The sequence below is a fragment of the Megachile rotundata genome, chromosome 11, assembly GCF_050947335.1.
Source record: "Megachile rotundata isolate GNS110a chromosome 11, iyMegRotu1, whole genome shotgun sequence".
Classification (NCBI taxonomy): Eukaryota; Metazoa; Arthropoda; class Insecta; order Hymenoptera; family Megachilidae; genus Megachile; species Megachile rotundata.
In genome coordinates, this window is record NC_134993.1 from 9,060,963 (window position 1) to 9,082,294 (window position 21,332).

The following is a 21,332-nucleotide window of genomic DNA, read 5'->3' on the forward strand; positions in this document are numbered from 1 at the left end:
TTTTCATCTTATAAGTTGAGATTATTGAAATATGGAAATTTGAGAAATTGAAAATTTAATATTTGGAAATTTAGAAATTTAAAATTTGATATTTGGAAATGTAGAAGGTGGAAGATTTAGAAATTTAGAAATTAAAAAATTGGTAATTAGAAAGTTAAAAGATTTAAAAATTTAGAAATTAAAAACTTTGGAAATTTGAAAATTTGAAAGTTCAGAAATTTAACAAGTTTAATGATTTATTAATTTACAAAATTAAATCTGCCAATCTACCCATTTACTAATCTATCAATCTATCAATCTATCAATCTATCAATCTATCAATCTATCAATCTATCAATCTATCACTCTATCAATCCATCAATCTATCAATCTATCAATATATCAATCTATCGATCTATCAATATATCAATATATCAATCTATCAATCCATCAATCCATCAATTAATTAATCTACTAATCTCTCAATTTATTAATCTATCAATCTATCAATCTATCAATCTATCAATCTATCAATCTATCAATCTATCAATCTATCAATCTATCAATCTATCAATCTATCAATCTATCAATCTATCAATCTATCAATCTATCAATCCATTAATCCATCAATCCATCAATCCATCAATCCATCAATCCATCAATCTATCAATCTATCATTCTATCAATCCATCAATCTATCAAACTATCAAATTTACCATTTTCTAAATTTAAAAGTTTGAAACCTCAAACTAGAAAATTAAAAATCTCTAAATTTAAAACCCTGAAAATTTCCTAATTGCGAAATAAAAAATTGCTGTAATTCGAGTATAAAAAAAATTATACTCAAAGACGAAATAACTATTGCTATCATGTCCACACAATTTTAATGGAGATCAGGCAGCCAGATATAAAGACCATTATTCCCATTGTGAGACATTTATCTTTTCTATAAGGCAGTCCATAAAAGACGTGACGAAAGGAAATGATTGAATTCACGCTGTTGAATCATCATACACGCCACAAATTTCTGAAACGTTTGTTTAAAAATTGTTGCTTTTTATCTGAAAACTTTCCACCATAATATCTAACTTATGTTTCTTTGGTTTCCTTTCTAGCATTCGATGTTGAAATCGGATTTTTGCGTCGTTACGTGTGTCTCGCGTCTAATTCTATTTAATATTTTTCAATATTCAGAGATAAAATTATTTCTATTATTTAATTCAACAATTCTGTAATTATTTTAAAGTAATAATTATACATATAATTATATATAAATAATGACTTTTATAATCATTTGAAAATAATAATTGTGTAATTATGTATGTGTAAATGACAACTATGTGATTGTTTAATAATAATTTAAAAATTGTTAAGTTAATTTGATAAATTGGTAGCTTGATAGTTTGAGAGTTATGAATTGTCCATATTATATGTATTAATTTATTTATCTTCTAATTTATTAATTTATTAATTTATTAATTTATTAATTTATTAATTTATTAATCGATTAATCTATTAATCTATTAATCTATCAATCTATCAATCTATCAATCTATCAATCTATCAATCTATCAATCTATCAATCTATCAATCTATCAATCTATCAATCTATCAATCTATCAATCTATCAATCTAACAATTCATGAATCTATGAATCCATCAATACGTCAACCTACTAATCTACCAATCTATCAACCCACCAATATATCAATCTCTCAATCTACCTATCTACCAATTCATCAATCCATCAATCCATCAATCCATCACTCTATCAATCCATCAATCTATCGATCTCTCAATCTGTCAATCTATCAATCCATTCAACCATCAAACCACAAAACTGTCAATCCATCAATCTACTAATGTATGAATCCATCAGTCCATGAGTTAATTAATCTACTAATCTATCAATCTATCAATCTATCAATCTATCAATCTATCAATCTATCAATCTATCAATCAATCTACCAATCTATCGATCTATCAATCTATTAATCCATCAATGAATCAATCTATCAATCCATTAATTTACTAATAAGTCACAATCTCATGTTACAATAAAAATTCCCTTTTTTATTCTGAAAACATAATATTCAATGGACTATACGAACAATTTGGTTTATTTTCCACGGATATGAATAATAATAATCGTTTCATACGTCAACCGAATAATGATTGACTGCTGGCCTGAACAACGTTATCACTCTCAATAACTTTATCGATACTTTTATAATCTGTAAATTGGATGTTTGATTAAAAGCGTTTTAATTAACCAGGTCAAATTGGTGTATAAAATTGGTGTGTACATTGTATACACTGGTGTGTAAAATTTCAATTTACTATAAACTACTAAAAATTTATTATATTTGCAAACATAATATTATTGAATTGATATAATTTTTATTATTTAAATTAATTTATACCCAAATTATTTAATCGATTTTTAAGGCATTCAAACTGATTTGAAATTATATGAGTGATTTGTAAATTATTTAAATGGATTTGAAATTAAATTACATGTTTGATAAATTTATTAAATATTAAATTATTCAATTATTTAATATTAAATCATTTAATATTTAATCACCAATTTATGTGACATTATTTAATATTGATAGTTTTAATATTCTAGCAATTTACAACTAAATTTTTAAATATATTTTTTTACAATTAAAATAAATCAAAATTGTTCAATATGTAAACTTAAAATGATATAAAATTAATTAATATTTATAGGTGTAACCTACAGTTGATTAATAATGAATTGTAAAATACTTTTATTGATGAAAACAAAAAAGCTGCATAAATAAATTATGGCTACAAAAAAATACATAATCAGTAAATGTTATCAAATAAATTTTTAACAATTTGTAATTCATTAAAGAAAGTTTAAAAGTTCAAATATATTGTTGTAAAACAAAACAGATGATTAATGTATCTCCGACCATAAATTATAAACGACCAAACCAAAAATATCTCAGTATTACGTAATTTAGGAACAGTTGTTAACACAATTTTGCTCTCATTATTGATGCACATGCATACATGACCTTCAATATTTTAATCAAATGTAAAGTGATTGAAAGAATGTTATCTATATCGAATGTCTGCTAAATATACATATGTACATATAATTGTACATAAGTGGATGGATAATCAATTTTAGACAAACAGGTATCTAATCTTTGTTTATTGTTAGTCACTTGCGCTTAACAAATTTGCGTTTCAGACGGCATTGTTATTGTGCATTATGAAGTTGCGATATTGATTTTGCTGAATGAAGAAAATCTATAAATTTACAGATTTAGCATTCTACAATTCTATAATTCTAGAAATACATAAATTTACGAATTTACAGATTTACGAATTTACGAATATACGAATTTACGAATATACGAATTTACGAATTTACGAATTTACGAATTTACGAATTTACGAATTTACGAATTTACGAATTTACGAATTTAAGAATTAACAAATCTACAAATCTTAAAATCTCCAAATATTCAATATTCAAATCTTCAAATCTCCAAATTTACAATTCCAGAATTCCACAACTCCACAATTCTACAATTCCACAACTACGCAATTCCACAATTCCACAATTCCACAATTCCACAATTCCACAATTCCACAATTCCACTATTCTACAATTCTACAATTCTACAATTCTACAATTCTACAATTCTACAATTCCACAATTCCACAATTCCACAATTCCACTATTCCACTATTCCACAATTCTACAATTCTACAATTCTACAATTCTACAATTCTACAATTCTACAATTCTACAATTCTACAATTCTACAATTCTACAATTCTACAATTCTACAATTCTACAATTCTACAATTCTACAATTCTACAATTCTACAATTCTACAATTCTACAATTCTACAATCCTACAATCCTACAATCCTACAATCCTACAATCCTACAATTCCACAATTCCACAATTCCACAATTCCACAATTCCACAATTCCACAATTCCACAATTCCACAATTCCACAATTCCACAATTCCACAATTCCACAATTCCACAATTCCACAATTCCACAATTCCACAATTCTACAATTCTACAATTCTACAATTTTACGTGAGTTTAAATCTGCAAATTTACATATTGACGAATCTAGAAATTTACAGATCTGTAAATGTACTTAACAAATTAATAATGTTACAATTTTACATATGTACAAATTTACTAATTTACATCAAGCGATTGAAAAATTGCTCGCGTTTCTGTCAAGTCACGCCACGACACGAGTGCAAATGCACCGACATCACGTTTCACGCCTTCGTCTCCCCTGATTAGGTAATTGTCACAGCGGTTTGCGGTTGCAACGAACATTTTCTTCTGTATCACGTCCACGAAACGATATCCGATCTATCCATTCAAGAGATGTGTTCAAAAGATTATTGTTTATGTACTGAAATATTTAACCAGTGGACTGCAATCAATCCAGTTATCTCCCCAGGCTGACTTCTGACCATGTGCATTAATTTTCCTCTTGAAGTTATTATACTTATCTAAGACAATATTCTGGAACGTTTCTTATAGAACATTTTATTTAAACCATATATATTTTTTAATTCAAGTATGTCTATTAAAATTGATGTTATGTATAATTATATTTAAATATTCATCTATAGATGTACATAATTTTATTTCTTTTTATTTTAAAAATGACTTTGTATATATTTTTATGCATGTATATGTATATAATATTAAAAATATTAACATTAATATTGTTCTAAAATCAAATAATTCAATAATAAATTCGTTTATTATGTATTTAATATACTATTAAATAGTAGCTTTTGGAAATGATTTGTAATATTATAATATTATTACGACATGTAATAATTTATGCAATAAAGAAATTTTACATATGCAACATACATGTATTATAATATTAAATTATTATTATAACAGCATGATAAATTTGACAATTTATGAATTCAGAAATTGAAGTACAAATATGAAAATTCAAGTTTATCTCAAATTTGATTATTATTACAAATATCCAAGATTACAATAATTTTTCAATTGTAAATGATTTTTCAAATCATTTACAAATATAAAGAAATACAAATTTTTGAATTTCTGAATTTTTCAGCCAGAATCATTTATAAATATTAAAATATAAAAATTGTTGAATTTCTAAATTTTTCAACCAGAACCATTTACAAATATAAAAATATAAAAATTTTTCAACCAGAATCGAATCATTTACAAATATGAAAACTTGGTATCCGCTAATTTCCTCTGCAAACCCCAGGCAATTACCTAATCAGCTCGCAAGCGTGAAAACAAGTTATCGGTGCAGTTGCACTCATATTGCGACGTGACCCGAAAGAAAGAAACGCGAGCAACTTCTCTACGACTCGATCAGCTGAAAAATTCGATAAGCATTCTAACTGTCGTATGTTTGTACTCTTCTCGATTCAAACGATGGGTCAGTAGCGGCTTGTATCTCGTCAAGCGTCAATCGTTACCTAGTCTGACGTTACCGAATATTTCAGTCACATATTTCAATTGTATCGTTACATTTTGTGTCGAAGTTTAATTCATTTATTGATACTTTACTAACATATTTACTTAACTCAAATGAAATTGTTTTAATTACTTTATATTTTTGCTTTTAGTGTACAAGTTTAATTCCATCGGTTTGCTAAAATATTTGAGTTACTTAAATTTTATATTTTTCGTGTTTGAGTTTAATTCTATCCATAGTTTGCTAAAATATTTTCTTAAGTTTTTTAAAATTGTTTAAACTATTTTATATTCTTACATTTGGTGTCTGTATTTAATTCTACCCTTACTAAAATATTTAGCTGAATTTTTCAAATTTTATTCAACTCTATTCAAAATATTTGTATTTCTACAATTCGAGTTTGAGTTTAATTCTACTTTGCTAAAATATTTTTCTGAGTTTTTCAAATTTTATTCAAATCTGCCAAAAATATTTAAATTTCTACATTTTGAGTTTGAGTTTAATTCTACCCCTACTTTGCTAAAATATTTCACTGAGTTTTTCAAATTTTATTCAAATCTACCAAAAATATTTAAATTCCTACATTTTGAGTTTGAGTTCAATTCATCTATCGATACTTTGTTAACTATATTTATATTCGAATCCGTAAAATCCTTGAATTTGTTCGAAAAGAAAATTTGTACGAAACGTCCGAAAAGAACAGATTGCTGAGGTTTGTTGAATATGAAACGATAAATCGAGTGGTTCGAGAAACATGGAGAAGGAAAGCGTGATGAGTGAGCGGGTTGGGGAAAATTTGGAAAAGGATGTTAAGAATGTTGGTAAGTAATTGAATCGAGTGTTATGATGTTAAGTGGTATGCTGTTGTTGTGGATATTAATTTTGTGTGGAAATTTGATGTGTATGGAAACGTTAGAGTACGTTGTGATTGTTGTTTCACAACGTACAGCATATCTGTGGTGATAAATAGTCCCAGTGTGACCTTTGCAATGACAAAAACAACCCCATACGATTTTCATAATCTAATCATAGTTGTTTACATTATTTTACATTTGCAACAATTTCAACTTAAATTTAAATAAATTGAATAATTATGCTGGGAGTGTTTAACATGTGGTATACATGAAATTGTTTAGGAGAGGACTAGGGGAGGACTTTTTAGTGCGATAGTAATTATTCAAAATGGGGGTTGTATTAAAATAGCTATTACTTAGAAGAATATTATTTGTACCATAATAATAATTATTTAGAAGAGGGTATTTGTATTGAAATAATAATTGTTTAGAAGAGGATGTTTGTATTCAAATAGTAATTATTTATAAGAGTATATTTGTACTATAATAATAATTATTCAGAAGACAATATTTATATTGAAATAATAATTATTTAAATAAAGATTATTTGAACTACTATAAAAATTATTTAGAAGACGATGTTTGTATTCAAATAGTAATTATTTAGAAGAGAATATTTGTACTGTAATAATAACCCCAAGTTCCATATATCATTTTTCAATTCAGTGTTTCCACCAAATAATTTACAAAATGTAAATATAATACTAATACTTTGTTTAGAGTTTTCTTCAATTATGTTATTATAAGAGTTTTATGGTGTCGACTACAGGTGACCTTCATTAACAATAAGTTTAATATTATGGTATCTGGAACTTTCTAATATCTTAATATCTAACAAATTTATAACTATACAATAACGTGATAATGGTATTTAGAATGTCTTTTAATATGCTCTCATCAGTTGCTTTATTTCGAACATTAAGTTTATGGTGTTAATCACCGATATTAAGGTTATGGAGTTAATTATCCTTATGATATTTTGAATTACTACAAATTTTTCCTACGAATATTTAATAAATAACAAAAAATTAAAGTAAAGGACTTGAAACATGATTAGTGTCTAAAATTTATTTATGAAAATACTTTCAATTATTATAACAAAAAGAATTAAAGAAGAAAAGACAAGATATGAAATGAATGCATTGAAATTTTTCAGAAGACATGGAGGCCATAACTTGCAAAGAAAACAAAATGCGTGATATAATTTGCAGTGGATTACAAGAACAAATGGCGGTAATTAAACAAATTAATTTTAACTACATTATTATGAAAATTAAGGCTTACTCAAATATATTATTATACAATACAATATCACATTATGTTGAATTGTATAATAAATATTATCATATAATATATTTATATATTTTATATAAATATAACAATAATATTATAATACATTATATTATACGTATATTTATTTACTTAAAGTATTATTAACTTAAATATATTATATAGTTAATTACCATAAATAATGTTATAGTTACTATATACGTACTTAAATATTGTTATAGTATCTTTTTGCTGGTTTAAATATTTTATAGTCAATATGTGTTCACTTAAATATCATTATAGTCACTGTGTATTTACTTAAATATTACTATAGTAATTATATACTGACTTAAATATTACTATAGTCATTATGTATTTACTTAAATATCATTACAGTCACTATATACTGACTTAAATATTACTATAGTAACTATACATTGACTTAAGTATTATTATATTAACTATATACCGTTTTTAATATGTTTGGAATAATTATATATTGACCTAAATATTATTATAGTCATTGTATATTCACTTAAATATCATTATAGTCAATCTGTACTTACTTATATATTATTGTAATAACTAAATACTGGCTTAAATATTATTATAGTCACTACGTATTGTATTTAAATATCATTATAGTCACAGCGCACTTACTTAAACATTATTATAGTAAGTATACATATATGAACTTAAATATTGTTATAGTAACTATATACTGACTTAGATATTATTATAGTCACTGTGTATTTACTTAAATATCATTACAGTCACTGTGTACTTACTCAAATATCATTGTAGTCACAATATGTACATTTACTTCAACACCATTGTAGCTACTACACACGTAAACATCATTTTAATCATAACATACTTACTTAAACATCATAATCACTAATCACAGTAATCCTCCTTTAAGAATACTTATATAACATCAACAATCACGTTTGAAACATAGTAAGCACAATTTATTTTTAAAAACTTAAATGTTCACAAACGTCCAGAACTTTGATCGACCATCCATCAAATCGATCGATTATTTTCTTGTTATTAAACCAAACAAGAAATACAAATATCACTGTGCTGCTGTTTTAGGAAATCAGGCAAGACGTTTTGGAGCTGGTGAATAATCGAATGAACGTGATGGTGTCGGAAATATTGCAGATCGTGAACAAAATGGCGCTAACCGAGTCTAGAGACCTCGTTGATTCAGAGACGTACAACAACAGAACGTAATTACATAATCTTTCTAAACATTGATATTGCAGCCTTTCATTCTCATCTTGCTGCCCGTTCAAGTTATTATGTTCGGCTGCGTGATAATTTACAGCAGCTATCTTTTCATTGAAATTACGGTAATCTGTTAGAGCGTTGGATGAATTGATCGATTTAGATAATGTTGGTGGTTATTATTTCTTAGTTTCAATTCAACAGCTGTGTTTGGTCATATGAGTTGGTTAATTTATTTATTTTAGTTTAAGTAAAATTGTAAAATAAATATTATTATTTATTATAGTTATTACTTCTGGTAAAAAATTTGGTGATGGGGTAATATTTAGTCTTTTTTAGTAATTGCAGTAACATTATTCTTTGGAAAATTAATAATTTACTAATTTGGTTATTTGATAATTTGGAAATTTGTGAATTGGAGATTTTGAGATTTGAAGGTTTTAGTTGTTGAACATTTGGATATTTCGGAATTTTGAAAATTGTAAACTTATGGATTTTGAAATAGAAGAATTTGCAGATTTGGAAATTTAGGAATTTGGTAATTTAAGAAGTTGGTAATTCAGTAATTTGATAATTCGGTAATTTGGTAATCTAGTAATTTGGTAATTCGGTAATTTGGTAATTCGGTAATTTGGTAATTCGGTAATTTGGTAATTCGGTAATTTAGTAATTCGATAATTTAGTAATTCGGTAATTTGGTAATTTGGTAATTTAGTAATTTGGTAGTTTAGGAAGTTGGTAGTTTATGAAGTTGGTAGTTTAGGAAGTTGGTAGTTTAGGAAGTTGGTAGTTTAGGAAGTTGGTAATTTAGTAATTTGGTAATTTAGTAATTTGGTAATCTAGTAATTTGGTATTCTAGTAATTTGGTAATCTAGTAATTTGGTAATCTAGTAATTTGGTAATTCGGTAATTTGGTAATTCGGTAATTCGGTAATTCGGTAATTCGGTAATTCGCTAATTCGCTAATTTGGTAATTCGCTAATTTCATAATTCGCTAATTTGGTAATTCGCTAATTTAGTAATTCGGTAATTTAGTAATTTGGTAATCTAGTAATTCGGTAGTTCGGTAATTTGGTAATTTAGTAATTTCGTAATTTCGTAATTTCGTAATTTCGTAATTTCGTAATTTAGTAATTTAGTAATTTCAAACTTCACAAACCCAGAAACAGAATTATATAAATTTAAAAATATAGTACTATACAAAATTGTTTAAATTCATTCAATTTAACAGAATTACACCAGACTATCAAAAATAAAAACTGTTTCATACAACTAATAATAAATATAAAGACAATGCTTCCAATATAAATGTTTATCAATTTTTATCTGTTATATCGTTAAATAATAATTCAAGAATTACTATAACTTCGTATAAAAATTTGCATTCCAAGCGAAATGGTTTCAAATATTGCTCGAATACGCGTCATCCTTAACAGCTTTGACCAAATTCAACGAAATTACCTTTCAAGTTATATTTGTGTATACAAGGTGTGCCTATATTTTGTATGTGGTCGAAAAACATTTACTAGCGAAAATAATCTCAAACAATAGATTCGATAAAACTCTCGATTAAATTGTGAAGTTTCCTTTCCCTATCTCGAGTAGTGTGCATACACTGTGTGTACATAGATACGATAAAAGTACACAGGAAAATTCGTCCAACTTCAGTGCGCGTGTACTTAAATGTTCGTTGCTCCTTTCAGGATTAATATCAGTACGGATAAATTGGGAATTATTTCGATTCTTGTGCGAGGAATAGATAAATTCGAAATTTGTTAATTAGTTTTCTTTCAAATTTATAATAAAATTCAACTTCCAAATTTATAATAAAGTACAAAAAAAAATGATATAATTAATTTGGTATAAAAAGTTCAATATTTAGATGATAAAATTTTAATAGTTTTATACAGTTAAGTAGTTAAAATAATAAAATAGTTAAGTAGTTTAAATAGTTACAAATTTATATTGTTGACATTTTGAATTTATAAATTGTCACATTTTTAAAAAAAAGGTTTGATATTTTTTTGTTTATAAATTACTATCTTTATGAAGGTCTGAGTGTAAAAATTTGTAAATTACTAAATTTCTAAATTACTAAATCGTAAATTGTAAATTACTAAATTACTAGAATTCCCAATTCTTTAATTCTATCATTTCAAAATCCCAAATATTCAAATTTTTTATAAATTAAAAATAAAAATATTAAAAATCTGACTCCACTAAATCCCCAATTCCCAAATTACTAAATTACTAAGTTACTAAGTTACTAAGTTACTAAGTTACTAAGTTACTAAGTTACTAAGTTACTAAGTTACTAAGTTACTAAGTTACTAAGTTACTAAGTTACTAAGTTACTAAGTTACTAAGTTACTAAGTTACTAAGTTACTAAGTTACTAAGTTACTAAGTTACTAAGTTACTAAGTTACTAAGTTACTAAGTTACTAAGTTACTAAGTTACTAAGTTACTAAATTACTAAGTTACTAAATTACTAAATTACTAAATTACTAAATTACTAAATTACTAAATTATTAAATTACTAAATTACTAAATTACTAAATTACTAAATTACTGAATTACTGAATTATCAAAATCCTAATTTCCTAAATTCCTAAATACCTAAATTGCTAGATTCCTGAGTTCCCAAATCCCAAATTCCTAAGTTCCTAAATTCAAAAATCCCTAGATTCCTAAATTCCCAAAATCCAAAATTCCTAAATTTTTAAATAACCAATTTGCAAATCCACATCCACAAATCTGAAAACTTGCAAACTAAAATTTTCCATATTTGCAAATTCAAAGTTTGAATTATTGTACCACAATAAGTAAAAACAAAACCCCCTATATGTTTCACCTCAGTGTTCACCGCTACGTACTATGACCTAGCATATAACTAGCATATTCCACAAAATAAATGTAATAATGCATTGAAATTGTATGATTTATAATAATTCATCCTTACATGAATTAAACATGTATTACCATACGTCGCCCCTCTAACAAAGTAAAACCGTATACATATAATATTTATAATAATCTTATATTTCTAATCTGTATTTATTATAACATTTATACTAAGAATGGTTTTTTCTGAACAGGAAATCAACAAGACAAGATACTCTGCCCACAAAACAATTCCTCCAGAGGAATTCTTTGTTGACTGACCTTTACGAAATCAAACATATCCGAACGATCTACAACGTCATCTTATCAACTTTGATAGTTCTGTTGATACACACTGCCGTCTACGATATTAGAAACACCGGCTCGTAAGTACACGTGCACCGAGTTTGTACCCATTCTAGTTTTTTCCTAACCACTCTCAATTTCTTCGACGGATTTACAACGGACACTCTTACTAACGTGTCGTTAAGATATTACAAGTAATGTAAACATTTCGGTCGATGATTATGAAGTCACGTACTCCTATTTCCGAGATAGTTGAACTTGTTTTGCTGCATGTTAAAAAATATTTTTTTCAGATTTGGTCGAATATTTTTCTTGGATGGATCACGTAATTAATCGTATAATGTCAATTAATATTTTATGTTACAATATAAAATTTACATATGGTATATTTTTTTATTGGAATATTTGTAATATGAATAGTTTATTTGAATTCGAAAGAGTTTCTTAAATTATGATAATTGTAATGGTTATAGTAGTTAGGATAGTCGTGATAGTTATGATAGTGATAATGGTTATGATAGTTATATACTACTGAGATTTAGAACAGTCACAATAACTATGATAGTTACAATAGTTGTGATAGTGATAATGGTTTTGATATTTATAATAGTCATGATAGTTACATGCTTCTGAGATTTAGACTAGTTATAATAACTGTGATAGTTACAATAGTTATGATAGTTATATACTTCTGAGATTTAAAACAGTTGCAATAGTCATGATAGTCATAATGGTCATGATATTTATAAAAGTCATAATAGTTATGTGTATGCTTCTGAGATTTAAAATAGTTACAATAGCTATGATAGTTACAATAGTTATGATAGTTATATGCTAGTGAAATTTAGAACAGTTACAATAGCTATGATAGTTACAATAGTTATGATAGTTATATGCTAGTGAAATTTAGAACCGTTACAATAACTATGATAGATACAATAGTTATGATACTGATAATGGTTGTGAAGTTATAATAGTTATGATAGGCACAGCAGATATGATAGTTATTGTGTAGGTATAGTAGATATGAAAATGACAGTAATAACAGTTACAATAGTTAAGATAATTATGGTAGTAACCAGGACTATAATAGTCATCATGTTTGAGATAATTATAATGGTTACCAGGGCTGTAATAGTCATCATGGTTGTGATAACTATGACAGTCGCTGTGGTTATGATAATTATGATATTTATGGCAGATCCTGTGAATGGACCTTATGATGATTATAATAATTATGATAGTTATTAGTGTTATCATATATGTAATAGTATATGATAATATACAATGATACTTATCATAGTCATGGTAGTTGTGCGCATTACCAGGACTATAATAGTTACAATAGTTGTGATAGTCATAATAGTTGTGATAATCGTTAGATATGATAGTTATCATAGTTGTAATAGTCATAATAGTTGTGACAGTTATAATATTTGTAACAGTTATAATAGTTATAATAGTTGCAATATGTAGTTTTAACAGTTAATAGTTCTACTAGTTATAAAAATTATAGTAATTCTAATAGTCATACTCGACGTCATTATAATAGTTATCATAATAAATAATGTATAAATATTTTTCATATTTCAAACAATCTAAAGCATCTTCAAAACCATAGTAAATAATTTTAATTTATTCGAAGTTAACAACATTCTTTTTATTCTTATAAGAATTTGAAATAATTTCTCTGTGATTTCCAAATATAGTACATTTACTGTTCCAGAACAAATAACTTCATATCTAATTACTACTGTCAAGCATAACAGTTTCAAAGTATCAAGTTAAACTCAAGAATTCAGATTTTCGTCCCTTACAAATATATGTAAATAATTCTTGCAATATCATGCTTTTAATACACTTCGGTGTTCAATATTAGCTACCGAGTTAAGAAAATGAAATTTATGTTCCAAACGACTGCCTCGATCTTTGAAACTTTGTTCAACTGTAGTAGTCACAAAAGGGGGAACAATTTTAACTCTTAAGGAGAAGTTATTAATACTGTAAAATAAAGCTGCTTCTCGCAGTAAATTTTCGTTATATTGCCATGAAAAATAGTGTAAAATAGTGTAATATTAAGAAAAAATACAATTTTAATAATTATACGAATATGGGGGCTATAATAGGCCTTCGGCTATCTTCGTAAGTCTTCGTGAATTTTCGAGAATCTTCGTGAATCTTCACCAATGACAACAAAACTTTACTAACTCATTTAATTGTTTTTCATTTATTTATAAAATAAATGATGAAAATATACATTTATAAAATGAAAGAATCGCTTATAAATTAATTAATAAATAAATTACATGAAAATTTAATACGTAATAAATTTTAATAAACACCAAAAATAAATTATTCATATATAAAATACGATAAAACATGTACTCATAAAATAAATTACTTAGCAACTTTTTATAAATTTATAAAAACTTGCAAAATATAATTTTACACAAGTTTTGTTTACTAAATATTTTGCAAGTTTAATTTTAACCTTAAAATCAATTTTGTACAAATTTCCATTATTAAATGTTTTACAGGTTGAATTTTACTGTTAAAATTTTTTACAAGCTTTCAGTAAAACATAAAATAATTATTTTGTTATACTACAAAGTATAAATATATAAATTTAAATATTTAAATACTACAATTTATAAATAAGAAATTAAATATTTCAACGACTCTCATTTATTTACGATCAAATAAATGCAACTTATTTATTAAAAATTAAATTACCACAAAATATTGAATCCTGCAAGAAAGCATTTAAGATTATATTTCAAACGGTTGTTCCCTGTTTACGTTCCAAAAGAAGACTTTCAGATCCACTCGCAACTCCGCATTTTTACCAATTGATATACTTTGTGTTACAAATAATTTATAATTTACTTAAAAATTATTATAATAATGTAATTTATTATTTTAGACCTAACTTCGCCATAAACACAGTGAAAGCTGGATTCGCCAAAATCTCCGTAGTGCTTTGTGTTTGGCTGCTCATGAAAAGCGCAGCTTTAGCAAATTACGTAGCTTTTTGTTACTGGGCCACCAATCGTCTGGAACTTTTACCGAAATGTAAGTTTAATTTGTAAATCTTAAAGCATAATAATGATTTTTTAATTATGTTAACATGGAAAATTGTTTACAGCTTTTGCCAGGAAAGTTTGGGATTACTCTTGGTTGGTGGTATTGATACTTTATCAACTATTGTATATTGTTCTTCCTGCGAAAGCTGTGGTCGATCATGACCTGCCGATTGCTTCCAGCATGATCGTACTTATGGAACAGGTATATTAAAAATAATTAACCATCTTTTGTTCATGTATTTGTAAATTTTTTAATTTGGTAGATTGTAAAAGTTTACGTTTGGAAATTTAAAAATTTGATAATTTAAAAATTAGTAGATTTGTAAGTTTGATAATTTGTAAAGTTAACTGTAAATTTACAAGCTGAAAAATTCATAATATTGTAAGTTGACAATTTTTTTATTTGGAATTTTAAAAATTTCTAAATTTAGTAGTTCAACAAATTTTTAAATTTGAAAATTTTCGAATAGAGCTTTCATTTTGAAAACTGGCAAATTTTTAATTTAAAGAATTCCGATATGTAAGCGTTTGAAAGTACTAAAATTCATATTTGAAAAACGTCTATTATAAGTTCAAAAAAGAGTTCAAATTGATAAAAACTCAAATATCATTTTTCACGTTATTTAGCTCCGTTTAATAATGAAGACTCATGCGTTCATAAGAAGCGTGGCACCAAGATTTTTGTCGTATAAACCACACTCGGAAGCACCGGTACCTAAACCGCCCGACTTTTCAAAATACCTTTACTTCATGTTTGCACCTACTTTAATTTACCAAGACAGCTATCCCAGGTAACTATAACGGTTGATATTTTACGAAAATTTGTTTATTGAAATTTAATTAATAAATAGTAGCAATCTACTAAAAACTTGAATTAATAACTTATAAATTAATTTAATTAATAAATCACAGCAAGCTATACAAAAATTAGCAAATAATAGTAAGTTACAGAAACTTAATTAATGAATGATAATAAGCTAGATGAAGATTTAATTAACATATAATAGCAAATTACAATGATTTAATTAATGAATAATGGTAAACTATAAAAACTTAATTAATAAATGGTAACAATCTATAAAGATTTAATTAGTAATTAATAGTAAACTATAAAGATTCAATTAATAAATCATAGTGAGCTCTAAAAATTTAATTAACAAATAATGGTAAGTTAAAAGGACTTAATTAATGAATGGTGGTAAAGTACAAAGATTAAATTAACAAATAATAGCAAATTACATAATTAAATTATGTAATAAATTAAAGCAAATTAAATAATTAATAAATTATAGTGAGCTATAAAGACTTAATTCATAAACACTAGCAAGCTATAAAGATTTGCTTAATAAGTAATAGTAAACTTTAAATTAAAATTTCAATAATAATTAATGAAGAAATACAAAAATTATTCTCTTAATAACATAAAACAATAAAAAAATGAAGTATATCATAACAATATATTTTTCATACCAGTACACGATTACCAATGGTTCCTAAAAAATACAATTACTTATCCAATTTTTGTAAGTAACAATAACAAATTTTTATAGTATCATTACACATATAAATACAATTATACAATAACTGAATATTTTGCTAATAATAATTTAATTTTACGATAAAATGCGTACAATTTATATAACAATATTTTTTGCACAAAATTTCCGTTTACAAGAAAGAAAAGATATTACGACAATCGGAATGTCGGTTATCAGTTATCAACTGCGTTATAAATATTAATCGTTATTGATAATACAACATATAGATTAATATTAAACGTGCTTGTACGGTATCAAGAAATTAGACGAGATAAATGTAACGTAGTTATATCAAGTATGCTCGATTAAAATGTAATGAAATGTTTTGATACGGTTATTATTAAAAGAAGTCCTTCAAATCGATAACTCAGATGGTAGATAATCAGTGGCGTCATTGCTTGTGTCAGGGAAAAATAATTAATAATAAAAATAAGTTAAAAATAACCGTTGTTATAAGATTTGATGGATGAATGATTTACTTGCGAATTTATTATAGGGAAATTTTCATGTTTATGAATTTAGAATACGATTGATTGTTGTTTGTAAAAATATAATTTTTTAAGAGTATTTTAAATAAATTTTTATATGCGTATCACACGAAAAAAATAATCAATGATATCAAAAATTAGTATCAAAAGTTAATTAATAACATCAAAAGTTAATATCAAAAGTTAATCAATAATATCAAAAATTAATGTCAAAAGTTAATCACTAATATCAAAAGTTAATCAATGATATCAAAAATTAATAATATCAGAAGTTAGACAATAATATCAAAAATAAATAATATCAGAAGTTAGTCAATAATATCAAAAATTAATAATATGAAAAGTATCAATTATATACAGAAAATAAAATAAAAATTTGCTATATCGCATTTTTTAGGTCTAAAAGAATTCGATGGAACGTGGTGCTCGCCAACTTTGCCGAAGTGGTAACAATCGTTTTCTTCGTGGGATTCATATACGAGCGTTTGCTGTACCCGATTTACCGAGATTTCGGAAAGGAACCAATAGAGCTAGGAATGTTAATTCTGAACATCCTCAGCTCAATGTTGCCTGGTATTCTTATGTTCGTTTGCGGATTTTATTGTCTTCTGCATTGCTGGATGAACGCTTTTGCCGAACTACTGCGATTTGCGGACAAGATGTTCTACAAAGTGAGTTTGCATCTATTTATAAAATTAAATTGGTGGTAGAATGTGTATGGGGTATACATTGTTTACATTAATGCATTAATAGTGTGCATTTGTATACAGTACAATACACTATTACAGTACAATAGTATTGCATTAGTATATAGTACAGTACACTATTACAGCACAATAGTACAGTATAGTACAATACACTGTTAAAGCAAAATAGTATAGTATAGTACAATACACTATTACAGTACAATAGTACAGTATAGTACAATACACTATTACAGCACTACAGTATAGTACAATACACTATTACAGCACAATAGTACAGTATAGTACAATACACTGTTAGAGCAAAATAGTACAGTATAGTACAATACACTATTACAGTACAATAGTACAGTATAGTACAATACACTATTACAGCACAATAGTACAGTATAGTACAATACACTGTTAGAGTAAAATAGTACAGTATAGTACAATACACTATTACAGCACAATAGTACAGCATAGTACAATACACTATTACAGCACAATAGTACAATACAGTACAATACACTATTACAGCAAAATAGTACAGTATAGTACAATACACTGTTACATCACAATAGTACAGTATAGTACAATACACTGTTATAGCACAATAATACACTATAGTACAATACACTATTACAGTACAATAGTAACGCATTGTTACACTACATTTCTTTACTACAATTACAAAGAATGATTATACATTGTTATAACACATTAATGCAGTACATTAGTACTAGACTGTTACAATAAATTATTTCAGTATGTATGATTACACTGAATTATTATATGTAGATTGTTATAATACATTAATACAGTATATTATGACATCAATATATTATTATAATACACTACTACTATACATAATTACAGTACATAACTAAAATGCACTATTAGAATACAGTAATATAATATATTAGTGCAATACATTATTACTGCGCATTAATACAATATATTATTACAATTCATTACTATAATACATTACTACAATATATTACCACTATACATAATTACAGTACATAACTACAATACACTATTAGAATACATTCATATAAAATATTAGTACAGTACATCATTATAACACATTACTAGAATACATTAGTACAAATGCATCATTACAATAGGTTAATACAATACATTAGTACAATATATTATTTCACTACATATATTAGTGCAGTATATTATTACAATGCATTAATGCAATACATTACTACAAATACATTATTACAATACATTATTCTGATATGTTAATACTATAAATTAGTGTAAGACATTGATACAATAAGACACTATAAAAAAGTATGATCAATATTTCCTATAGTTTAAAATTTCTTCATTTTTAAATTTCAATTTTGTGACAAGGCCAATTTTGGTAATTTCCCTCCAATTTTGATGTATCATCAACGTGCAAAAGGACACGTAAATGGTCCTTGAATCATAATACACTCGCTCAGTGGAATGCAAGAAAGTTACGTTAATGGAGTCTGGAAGAAATGATGATGAAATATTGTGGAAACGATTCTGTGTAACAGTATCGATGACTCAATCTTTTCGAGTCACTTCCGTTACTCAATTCTATGAGTGTTTCTTAGATCCGTGTGGTTTTGTAACTATTTTAAAGATCTTTCATTCGCGTGCTTTGGTAATAGGTTGAATTTGCACGTCACGAAAGTCACGCATTGGCGTAACTACGATTTTTTTAAATAGGATTTTTGTTTCTTGGGTTTATTCATTTGTCCTCTCCAAATCCCTAGATTCCAATAACCGAAAATTCCCAAATTTTCACGTTCACAAATTTCTCAGCTTCAATTTCCTATGTCTCAAAATCCCAAAATTCCCAAATTTCTCATCTGTAAATCCCTATTTCTCAAAATCCCGATATTCCCAAATTTCTTATCTCCAAATCCCTAGACCCCAAAATCCCAATATTCCCAAATACCTAGGTCCCTAAATTTCCACACTCACAAATTTCTCAGCTTCAATCCCTATATCTCAAAATCCCAAAATTCCCAAATTTCTTATCTCCAAATCCCTAGACCCCAAAATCCCAATATTCCCAAATACCTAGGTCCCTAAATTTCCACACTCACAAATTTCTCAGCTTCAATCCCTATATCTCAAAATCCCAAAATTCCCAAATTTCTTATCTCCAAATCCCTAAACCCCAAAATCTCAATATTCCCAAATACCTATGCCCCCAAATTGCCACATTCACAAATTCCAATGTTCCCAAATTTCTAAATCCAAAAATTCCCAAATACCTGTACCCCCAAACTTCCACATCCACAAGTTCCCACATGCTCAAATTTCCATATCCACAAATTTCTATATCCCCACGTCTACAAATTCCTACTTCTCCAAATTTCTAGCTGAACAAATTCCTAAACTCTAGCCTCCCATATCCTAAAGTCCCCAAATTCTTAACCCCCCTCCAATGATTGTTATTAACCTCCATTTATTATTTCTCATCATCATTCATCTATCATCATTAACCTTTATTTCTCACTATTTATCTCCATCTATTTGTATCTATCTTTACTGATCATTATTAACCTTCATTTATTACTATTTATATCCATCTATTTATATCTAGCTTTACCTATCATTATTTACCTTCATTTACTATTTATCCCAACTAACTCTTATTTATCTTTACTCATCATTATAATAATTTTCCATAGGATTGGTGGACGTCAATCAGTTACAGCTAGTACCGCTATTTGTATCTATCTTTATTTATCATAATTTACCTTTATTTACTACTATTTATCCTACTTAATTTTTATTTTTTTTCACTTATCATTATAATAATTTCGTACAGGATTGGTGGACGTCGATCAGCTACAGCACCTACTACCGCACCTGGAACATCGTGGTCCACGACTGGCTGTACACCTACATCTACAAGGACATGTACGAGATCATAACACCGGGAAACCGGAAGTTGGCAGTTTGCACGGTGTTCGCCATCTCCGCGATCTTCCACGAGTACATCCTCTGCCTCTCCGTGCGGTTCTTTTACCCTATAATGTTGGTACTCTTCGGCGTTGTCGGATTTACAGTGGTGTTCGTGCTAAAAAGAGCCGGAAACGTGTTCCTCTGGTTCAGTTTGAGCTGCGGCAGCGGAACGTTGGTCAGCTTGTACTGCATTGAGTACTTCGCCAGAATCAATTGCCCACCTTACCGGGAAGATTTCATGGATTATGTGATACCTAGAACCTTGACGTGTATCTTTCATCGGGAAGTGGTTTAAGGAAAGCCGCTTCCGGCAGTTTTTGAGAAACGCTGGAGTATTTGAATTCTTATTGAGATGATTAGAACTGCATGCTTAATTTGAAATTAAGATGGAAAATAAAGGAACTTGATAGAAGGCAGATTTCAAAGAACCTTAACAAGAGTTAAGGTTCTTGTTAAGGCTAGCGGCCATTTTGATCGCTTCAGTGCAGATTTTTAAGTTCTTATACAAGTACTTTTGTTGAGGCTATTGAAATAAAATTGCATTAAGTTAAC

At 26.9% G+C, this 21,332-nt stretch overlaps 2 protein-coding genes across 7 annotated transcripts in view; one reads left to right on the forward strand and one right to left on the reverse strand.

The window, feature by feature from the left end:
- kkv (hyaluronan synthase-like protein kkv) overlaps positions 1-8,703 on the reverse strand; it is an 85,003-nt gene extending 76,300 nt beyond the window's left edge. For all 5 annotated transcript variants that reach the window (XM_076537323.1, XM_076537324.1, XM_076537322.1 and 2 more), the window contains exon 1: positions 8,485-8,703. In XM_076537323.1, coding sequence (XP_076393438.1) covers positions 8,485-8,495 — 11 coding nt within the window. In that variant the 5' untranslated portion in view covers positions 8,496-8,703. The remainder of the gene's footprint in view (positions 1-8,484) is intronic.
- Positions 5,434-21,184, forward strand: LOC100879483 (sterol O-acyltransferase 1). 2 transcript variants are annotated; one of them, XM_012283276.2, is made up of 10 exons: positions 5,434-5,523; positions 6,153-6,301; positions 7,491-7,567; positions 8,702-8,838; positions 11,934-12,104; positions 14,948-15,096; positions 15,170-15,309; positions 15,735-15,898; positions 17,531-17,804; positions 20,644-21,184. In XM_012283276.2, the coding sequence occupies exons 2-10, from the start codon at positions 6,235-6,237 to the stop codon at positions 21,073-21,075; spliced, it is 1,611 nt and encodes a 536-aa protein (XP_012138666.1). In that variant the 5' UTR covers positions 5,434-5,523; positions 6,153-6,234; the 3' UTR covers positions 21,076-21,184. The 2 variants fall into 2 exon arrangements, with proteins under 2 accessions (XP_012138666.1, XP_076393440.1); XM_076537325.1 differs by lacking the exon at positions 5,434-5,523 and having other exon boundaries at positions 5,705-6,301; positions 7,494-7,567.
- The last annotated feature ends 148 nt before the right edge of the window (positions 21,185-21,332 follow it).